At 42.9% G+C, this 9,629-nt stretch overlaps 2 protein-coding genes across 2 annotated transcripts in view; one reads left to right on the top strand and one right to left on the bottom strand.

Moving 5' to 3' along the window:
* Positions 1–9,629, bottom strand: part of LOC118421949 (zinc finger protein 208-like) — a 516,296-nt gene that overhangs the window by 65,028 nt on the left and 441,639 nt on the right. The window lies entirely within an intron of this gene.
* On the top strand, positions 3,943–9,569 carry LOC118420993 (torsin-like protein). The gene is made up of 8 exons (XM_035828112.1): positions 3,943–4,416; positions 5,395–5,666; positions 6,608–6,783; positions 7,243–7,397; positions 7,832–7,961; positions 8,392–8,483; positions 8,739–8,884; positions 9,415–9,569. The coding sequence occupies exons 1-8, from the start codon at positions 4,107–4,109 to the stop codon at positions 9,532–9,534; spliced, it is 1,401 nt and encodes a 466-aa protein (XP_035684005.1). The 5' UTR covers positions 3,943–4,106; the 3' UTR covers positions 9,535–9,569.

The following is a 9,629-nucleotide window of genomic DNA, read 5'->3' as shown; positions in this document are numbered from 1 at the left end:
GATAAAAACGACTAAAAAACGTTACAAAAACAGCCGGAGCCTCACCTCTGCTTGAAGAATAAGCTAAAGTCGCAAGCAAAGATATTTGAAGTCTAACCCGTGCCAGAGCCTGGGACAGTCGGTCCGCCGTGCGGTGAGCTCCGGGCGGCGCCCCGATGATCACTACGGCAGGCTTAACGGGGTCGGCCTCGGCGATGTGAGACAGAATCGCCGCGCCGACAACCTGCCAGACCCGATCAGTCTGCACGGGGAAACGCCTCCTGATCAAGGCCAAGCTTTCTTCAGGGTTATCTGCTGAAGAAAAAAAAAGCATGAAGTACAGAAGTACAGAAATTCATGCGACGCGAGAGACAGAAAGTACCAATGAATCGTAATTCATATAGGCTAGTAAGTGCTACATTTACAGTAAAGCATCTATTTGCAATTGGAGAAATCAACTTTTTACAGTTTTCCGGAGATGACGCTTCTTTAACCCACCAACATGGCGGGCGCGTGAATGACGTCACAGTCACATGACTGTGCACTCACTTTATTTGGCAAATGAGCAGAACCTACCGAGTGGGGTGCGCTCAAGTGAGGCTCCTCCATCTATATCTCGCTCCGGTAACACAGCAACAACGATAGAATCTGCCTTTTCTGGCCTCTCTTCGCTCGTCATCACTACCACGTGACCCGGTTGAACTTCATTTGATTGACAGGTCGTTCGGACAATGTCCAAGACGTAGCGTGGCAATGCGTCTACGTCAGGAATGACGATGACGTCAGACGCCCATGCCCCCATGATGTCTTCTATGACTTCCATTGCGTGTTCTTCCTTCACGGTTGCGAACTGATCGTGATGTAGGGTGACGTGTTCTCTTGCCATGAGCCAGGGGAGGGTTGAAGCCAGGTTTGTGAGTGTGAGCCGCGCGTAAGGGGAGGAGAAGAAGGGGACTGAAGAAGTCAGGGTGAGCATCGAGCACAGGTTTGTTGTTGAGTCAGGAGCCATGGTGTCGGACAGGGTGGACCACAGTGACTCATCTTGAGACGGGAACCTTTTCTTTAAGGAGTTCAATTTTTTCAGGAAATCAGCCTGCAAGTTAGAGGACGACTCTACGGTATTGGCGTTGTCACTGCAGCTGTTAACACTCGTCATACCCGGCTTTTCTCCATGTTTTGCAGACAAAAACGTCCCTAAAAGCACCGCGACAAGAACTGCACCTACACACAGTACAACAACGGATATACCTAAAATATTGTTCTGTTCCCTGGTGTCGGGACGGCTGGGGGCACTTGTCTCGGTCTTGACAGAGTAAGATACTGCTTGCTCTTTCTCCAGATCTGACGATTCGGCCTTGACCACTTTCTGGTCTTCGCTAATGTTGGATGAAATGATAAAATATAAGTGTACATGTTGAGAGCTAATGTTATGAATTCAGCCTAACAGAAGAAACTGTTAAGAGAATCAGAATTACGTGTACTTTGAGAAACACAGTCATGTTTGTATCTGTTATAAAACCAATGCTACAGTGAGTGACCTATGTGCACAACAAGAAAAGCTCAGAACACACCTGCCTTCCTGCGAAAAGGCTAGCTCTTTGGATTGGTCGGGTGTAATTGAAGCAGGTCCTGTTTGCCTTTTCTTCAAATCTGTCGGTTCGGCTTTGTTAACTGTCGGGTCATCACTGATATCAGACGAAAGAAAAAAATTAGAAAACCATAAAAATATGCTATGACAAGAAAACTGCCAAGAAGTTAAATTCGGTGTGTGTGTTAGCCCAATAGAAGCAGCTGTTATAACGAAGTATACGTACACTATTACTTGCATATATACTTTGAAAAACACACAGCTATGACTGTACCTCTTGTAAAAAGCAATATAATAATGATACAAGTGAAGTGGTAAAAGAAATCAATTCAAGGAATAACTCAAACTCATTGATAGCAACAAACCTGCCTTCCGACGAAACGGCAAGTTCGTTGGATTCATTGACCCTTTCTCTCATTTTCATGACGTCACCAACTGCCCGGTCCCTGTGTGCGGCTGCTTCAGCGTCGAGCACATTCTCCTTTTGTGTATCTGGAATCGTTTGGAATTCATCATAGGTCTTACTCATGTGCCTATATTTGGTGGGCCGACTACTCACTCTTTGCAGCCAGGGGCTGAATTGCGAGGAGCTTACAATAGGCGGGGCTAAATCGCAAGGGTCTGGAGCGAGCTGCCATTCGGCGCCACTCAGGTGACCTCAATACGACAGTAATTGCCCCAGGTGCGGCCAAGGAACTGTATGTATCGCCACCAATGATTGACGAAGTGCTATAAATGTTATATTGCGCATTTAGTTTGCATACCATGTGGCATGTCTGCACGCACTTCATATGTGATTGATTTTGTATTCATATGACTAACTTTTCGATGCTTCCGCCCTATCATCGGTTTCCCCCTCTCTAGGATCATCTTCTACGTCGCTTATTGCAGCTTCCCGTTCTTGTTGTGGCTCTTCGTCGTCTTGCTGATGACTCTCATCGTTTGGCGGACCTAAACAATAGAAGTTATGTTATTCTTATTCTAACAATAAAAATAACATAACATAACATAACATAACATAACATAACATAACATAAAAAGGTTTAATTCTGTAGTTGTATTCATCATAGGCTTTAACATATTATCAGTACCAAATGACATAAAGAGGATACAATACTCAAACAGGGGATTTGATATGAGACTGCGATTCTAAACCTGCATTCACCTTTAGATGGTATGTCAGTTCCTTCCTTGGTACTTCCTCCCTTCTTTTTCATTTTCTTCTGAGCCCTTGTCAGCACCCCTGGTCCGTCGTCACCGTCACTGAGCTCTGCTCTAGACATTACCTCTGCCTGCATAATTTGTATACATGAGAACTTAAAAAGACTTTGTAGTGTATTTTACTCACCACAGTCTTTAAGCATGGGTATAACCCACGCTGTATATATACTGTCTGGTATTCGCATTATTGATCTAAACAAACGATTAACATACTCTTCGTCCTTGTATATCAAGGCTGAAATGTTGCATTTAATACTAAGCTAAGCAATTAAATTGACAGAAAATGGCCAATCTGGCCTATTCCAACTTGTTTTCAGGAGGTCAACATCGTTGGAATATCTATAACATAGAAAATAAAAATGTAAAGATTACATAGGCAGAAAACTGGACTTCAAACTTGTAGTATGTCAAATCGAGTTTGATCAGCCTGTCCTTGTGCGTACCCTGAGTACAACATGTATATAACGCCAGTTTTATGGTTTAAATACAGGTTTGCATGAATGTCCACAGCGTCTAGAATAATACATCCCAAAAATGCACGCATGGAATCTATGACTTCCTGACCGACATAATACAGGACACCAAATTTTGCGATTGCCTTGTATCAAAGTTCAAAGGACATGGCATATGCAGCCGCCATGTCGTTTTGCTCCGTTGTTTACATAACGTTGCGTTGTATTTAGTGTCCGCGGGCGAAACAACAGAATCCCGACTAAATACATTGTGTCGCTACCCTGGTACTGAAATGTATGGAAAAGAAAATTGCATTGTATGGACGCACATCACGTTCAATTCTGCACGCCGCGAGACAACCTCTAAATCATTGAGCAGTTGGTGAATACTGTACTCTAGAAATTCATTAATGATTAATACTTCTACCAGTAATGTGTACGTTTCATAAACATACCTTGCACTTGTATCCTCCCTCTGTTAGAGCTCCGAGTTCTGGTCACAGTTGTTCTCCTGTATTTACTGCAAATGAGACGCCGACAATAATTGTCCGAAACTGAAAATCGTCATCGAAACCGGCGGCCACTGACTCATTGCAACGAAACTATAACCTACCCCAACGCTTATAATAACATGTCTCAGTAGTTTGTGTCTTGTAATATTAAACCTTCACGGTTGTAAAACTCGTTTTGCGCACCTGTTAAGCTTGTTACACCCCGGAAGCAACGTTCTCTTCTTTTGACTAGCACACAGAGTATGACATTGTGTACTTAAGTAGGCGTCCATAAAGCCTGCAATTGAACTTTCACCTTTTAACCTGTGCACGTGACTCATCGAAACTAGTCTTACTAGTAACGCTTGAATATCGATGGCCGTCCAGGAGGCAAACAGGGACTGGGAAGACAAATGTAGGATGCGTAACACCAAAAACGTCATGCCTCCAAACACACAGGCTCCAGAGGGTCCAGGTAAAACACCTGAGAGAACACCTGTGGCCGCACCTTCGAGACTTTACATACTCCTTCTCCGCGCGTTGTGGTGGGCCGATCGTCACCAGGTGTTCATAGCGGTGACGTTTGTGTTCGTGGCTGTTTTTGCGGCGCCCATCGTCACGTGGATGCTCCTAGACGCCAGCCCGTCGCTACAGGACCCGGCAAAGTTCCTAGGCCAGGGTGGAGGTAAACATTTGATTTTATATATATATATGAACATTCATAAACATTCTATATCTATAAACATTCATGCTTGCTCTTTTCCCGTACGACAGAGACAAGCTATTTCGTATTTACAATTAATAATTCGTTTGGGAAGCTTTTCTATCCCACGCGTAATTCGTCGCTTGATGCCTAGTTGGTGCTACTTGATTTAGTGTAGAGCATCGTCAGGACCACTTAAGCACCCCCTAAAACAAAACAAAACAAACACAACAACCTGCCTTCTTGTCTGCGTTTGATCGAAGAAGAACTTTATTACGCTTTATTACACGGTACAATGTATGGCAAAAAAAGAAGAAGAAACAAACTTATTATCCTAATTACTAAAACAAGTATCAAACTTAATACATATGCAGATTATGAATATAAAATGAAATTGGCATCCTTATTTCTAGAACAATAAGAGCTAGCCTAAATCATTGATATTGTATTACAATCGAGTGGGGCTAATTATGAGTTTCGGCATTTTTTCTTATGACAAAGCAGTCTTTTACATATCTACCTATTTTAGCATTGTGTGAGTTATTACATCTGAATATATAATCAAATCTGTCTGTAGCATTGAGTCTCTTAAAATCTGATGTATTTGATTCGAGGAATGTGAATAACTCATTACGTGAAACATTGTACCTATTGCACATCATGACAAAGTGAAATTCATCTCCAATTTGCTTTGGACAGAATGGGCAAAACCTTTGGTCAGACTATAGATGTTATTAAATAATTGTGCAAGGAATGCGTATCATCTGTATCGGTAAGAAAGGTATCGCCATTGTAAGCCGCTTAGCTAGGTATCTTTGGTGCCCAAAATACCGAATGACATTCTACCCCCCGAATGCCATCTTTTGCAGAGTACAAACTCATCAGCATTATTACGTAATTCACGGTTCTTAGTTTCTAGGCTGTTTATGATATGACAATGTATCTTTCATTTCTTCATAGTACTAGATACAACCATACAGAAGAAACTGCACGGCCAACCCTTCGCTAGAAAGGTTGTAGTCGACGTCATCACCAGCCACGTGAAGTCCTCTGACCCTAGGAAGGCCATGGTTCTGTCCTTTCATGGCCCGAGGGGGGTGGGGAAGAACTACCTCAGCACCATGATCGCACAGGCACTGTACGCGGACGGAATGACGTCATCATGTGTCCGCGGTTACTCCGCAACTAGACACTTCAAACATCACGATCAGAAGAACGTTCGGAACTACATGGTTTGTGCGAATGTAAAGTACATTCCCACTCTCCCTCTCTCTTTCTGTTGTCTCTCTCTCTTCTCTTTTCTTATTTCTCCCACCCTCCTCTCTTTCCTCGACTCTGTCCCGTCCTCCTCCTGCATGTCCCTTCTCTTTCTAGTCCAGGAGAACAAACCTGCAAAATCATCTCGTAGCTCACCATATAAATATGATTAGCCCAGTATGATCGTAGAATGATAACTTGATGTCTCTCGATCATTTTCAGGTATATCTTGTTCTATGGTCCAGACGGGACTTCATGGTTCTAGCTATTTTACAGATGTAGTTTTAATTTTCTAGAACAATTCTGAGAATCTCCTCCGAGACTATTCTCTCTGTCTCTCTGACTCTGTTTCTCTGTCTCCCTGTCTCCCACCCTTTGTCTGTCTCCCTGTGCGTACGCCAATGAACTACAAGAAGCTGGCAACAATCTTAGCAACGTAGATATAGCGGTAAGCTTACAATGATCTCCAAGCTAATGACCACCCCGTCCATTGGTCGGAGCTCCACCCTCAAACACTCCCACACCCCCACAAAAAACACAGGAAGTGCTGCAGGATAGAGTCTCCTCTGGAAACTTTTCAGACATTTATGATTTGTTTTTCATGTCCTGGGAACGGGGGAGATTATCAGCTTGGTAACCATGACTTGCCACTATTTCGTTGCTAAGATTGTTTCCCACTTGTTTAGTTCAAATGGTTTACGCCGGGGAGGGAGGGGGAGACAGAGAGAAAAGTTACCGAGGAGATTCTTAAAATTGGCCGAGAAAATGAAAAATACTTGGGAATGCATACATGTAAAATAGCTAGAACCATGAAGTCACGTTGGAAGAACAAGATACATGAAAATGATCGGAAGACATCAACGTAGAGATAGTGGCAAGCCATGGTTACCAAGCTAATGATCTCCCCCGTCCCCAGGATATGCTCCATGAAGAGATCCCGTCCCTCGTCCGCCGCTGCCCGCGCGCTCTCATCATCTTTGACGAGATGGAGAAGATGCCTGGTCAGCTGATCGACACCATCAAACCCTTTGTGGAGGAGAGCGAGGCTGTGGACGGGGTGGACTACAGGAAGGCTATCTTCATCTTGCTCAGGTGAGACGATTTTCTTAGGTGAGATGATTTTCTCACCTGTCTACTGTTACACTAGCTTCTGAGACGTGACGAAGGAGACAAGTGACTGCAGCAACGGGTCGTAGGTGCCAGATGAGCTGTGTCGCCCCACGTCTCTGTTTAGTGTTGGATAACAGCAGCAACGGGTCGTAGATGCCAGATAACCTGTGTCGCCCCCCGTCTCTGTCCAGTGTTGGACGACAGCAGCAACGGATCGTAGGTGCTAGATAAACTGTGTCGGCCCCCGTCTCTGTTTAATGAGGCTTAATGAAACTGTTTGACTGTTAAATATGTTCTTTAACATGATGAACCCAATAGTTCAAACACCTTATCGCTGTTCTTATTGTACTTTCTCTGTGCACTTTTCCGTTCGCGCTGCTATTTTCATTTTCCCCTGCTATCCAGTTTTCTCTAAATGCTACCTTATTCCTATCCAAACAGCAATAGCGCCCAGGGACTCATAGAGGAACAGACACTACTGCTCAGGAGAGACAAGTCACTGGAGAGAGAAACTTTCAGACTGAAGGGGTTCCAGAAATTGATCCGGGATCACGCTCTGGGCGTGACGCCAGACAAGGATGGCGGTAAAACTAACGGTAATTCACCATGTCAATTTCGTTTCAGGCCTACGAAAATGCACATTTATTTTTTTACCTTAAAGATTGAATAACAATTTCTTGATTAAAAATGTAAGTACATATAAGAGAATTAGACGTCAAAGTGAATTGCATGCTTACAATTAACACAGACAGAAACGTTGTATGCGTGTTGATATCTCTTCAGCATCTGTTAGCTGATTTTTGGCTTATTTGGTTTCTTGACTTTTTGCAAATTTCGATAAAGAAAATTAAAATCGTTATGAAATTTGGCATCGATCGCGAAGAGCTTTTTGTCGTGAACAATCGATCTGTTTTGAATATAGCTATGATCTTTCTAAATTCTTTCTAGAGTAAGAAAATAATTTCCTTTTTTGTAGGGAATCTTTCTTAATTCTTAGACACAGCAAGCAAAGAGTTTCAATTTCTTATAGCGGCTGAGACGTCAACGAAGCTCCCAGAAGACGGACCGAACGTGTGCAGCAGACAGATAGAACATCCCTGTGTGGAACATTACACGCAGCCGGTTCAGAGGAGCTGTTATATCTTCTTCACTTGTACCGAGTAAGTATATTCGTCACTCGATTTTGTTCGTTATTCCTTTTTTTTAATATTTCATCCTTTTATCTATTGGTCTAACTGTCCAACTAGACATTCGGGTGTTCTGGCCAGGGTATACTGAGTGAACCCTGATAAAAGTGTAGTGCCTTCTTTTAAAAATGTCACTTTTTTTTTAAATCAAGAAGTCTTCTAGCGCACATTTCGTAGTGCATGCATCCCATGGAATCTTTTAGCGCGATAAACATCATATCAAGTATATCAATAAAAGAAGCCAAATTGAGTCATGTACATAAGAAATATGCACTAGTCACTGTGTAAGGTTTCTATCGACTGTTGGATAGGATTTTGCCAAACATTTCATGTGGGTCCATCATCGACCAATGTACATGTAAGTATGTTTGAAGTGAATCTGTGAGACTGTGTTATTTTTCAGGTACAGACAAGCGTTCAAAGAGACATCATGCCAGAAAACGCTATATGAGTGTTGTCCTGGATACAAGCAGTCTGGGTCATCTTGTGAAAGTGGTAAGTGCTCTATCTACGTTAGCATGGATAAATATATATTAAGTTACATGGAAAGTGAGTGAAAGAGTGACTGTATGTTTGAGTGAGATAATGTGTTTATGAGTGAGTGAGAGACAGCAGACGGAGACAGTTAGAGGGACACCCCACATAAATTCCCGGCAATCCCTTAAGCTTATTATCTCCATGAAAAATTGTTTCTGTTGCGTGCAGGTACAGGTCTGTGGCAGGCTGAGCTGTTGTTTGTGTTGTCTGTAGGTACAGGTCTGTGGCAGGCTGAGCTGTTGAAGCATCACCTAGTGAACTACCTGATTCCGTTCCTACCCCTGGAGAGGGAACACGTGGAGCTGTGCGTACGGGACGTGCTCAGGGAGATGGGGAAGGGGCAACATGTCAAAAATACGGTATGGAAAATAAATGTCTTAAGCCGGGTTCATATGTGTCTATACATTCGAATTTGTATGAGGTCTGTATGGAATTCTTAGCCGCTAATTCTTAGCCGGAATTCTAAGCCGGACCTCAAAATGACTGACAGTCATTCTAACCAGATGATGGTGTCTGATAGACATCGAAACGTTGAAAGTAAATACATATTGGTTGTACCCAAAGAACTTACTATATGACTTGAATATACATGCACGTGTGAAACCGGCTTTACAAAGGATTTACATTACTGATATTTGCATACGATCCCTATGACTATGAGTCATTTATTATTGACTAATCTTTACTTGTTTAACTGTTTTCCAGTTAGATGCACACGTATTGAATTGTTCTGTCGGTTCATTAAGCTGCTGAAGAAGAGTCAAAACGTCCAGAACTTGAAGTAAATTTCCATTTCTTTTCCAGTTGTATAGATTGATGGAATTGTCTTTAAACACACTGTTTAACTGGATATCTAAACTTCATGAACGTTTTCCTGACTATGTTCTAGGTCTTGATGGAGCGCATCATGTCTGAGTTCTACTTCTGGCCGGACAGAGGAGAGATTCGGTTCTCGGAGGGCGGCTGTCGTCCCGTCAGGGATGCGATAGATCTGCACACCAAGTCATGAAGACGTAGCGGGGATAATCCCCATGCAGATCCTACGATGGCATAAGATAGTACCAAACTGGCCAAGGAGTGTAGTTAGCCAAAAGGTGTCCATTT

The sequence above is a fragment of the Branchiostoma floridae genome, chromosome 8, assembly GCF_000003815.2.
Source record: "Branchiostoma floridae strain S238N-H82 chromosome 8, Bfl_VNyyK, whole genome shotgun sequence".
Taxonomy (NCBI): Eukaryota; Metazoa; Chordata; class Leptocardii; order Amphioxiformes; family Branchiostomatidae; genus Branchiostoma; species Branchiostoma floridae.
This window is presented reverse-complemented; position numbering and strand designations above follow the sequence as displayed.

Coding starts and splice junctions, on each gene's coding strand:
- LOC118420993 (XM_035828112.1), top strand. CDS start 4,107: ATGGCCGTCCAGGAGGCAAACAGGGACTGGGAAGACAAATGTAGGATG. Junction 7,962..8,391: donor ATCTTCTTCACTTGTACCGA/GTAAGTATATTC, acceptor GTTATTTTTCAG/GTACAGACAAGCGTTCAAAG. Junction 8,484..8,738: donor TGGGTCATCTTGTGAAAGTG/GTAAGTGCTCTA, acceptor TGTTGTCTGTAG/GTACAGGTCTGTGGCAGGCT.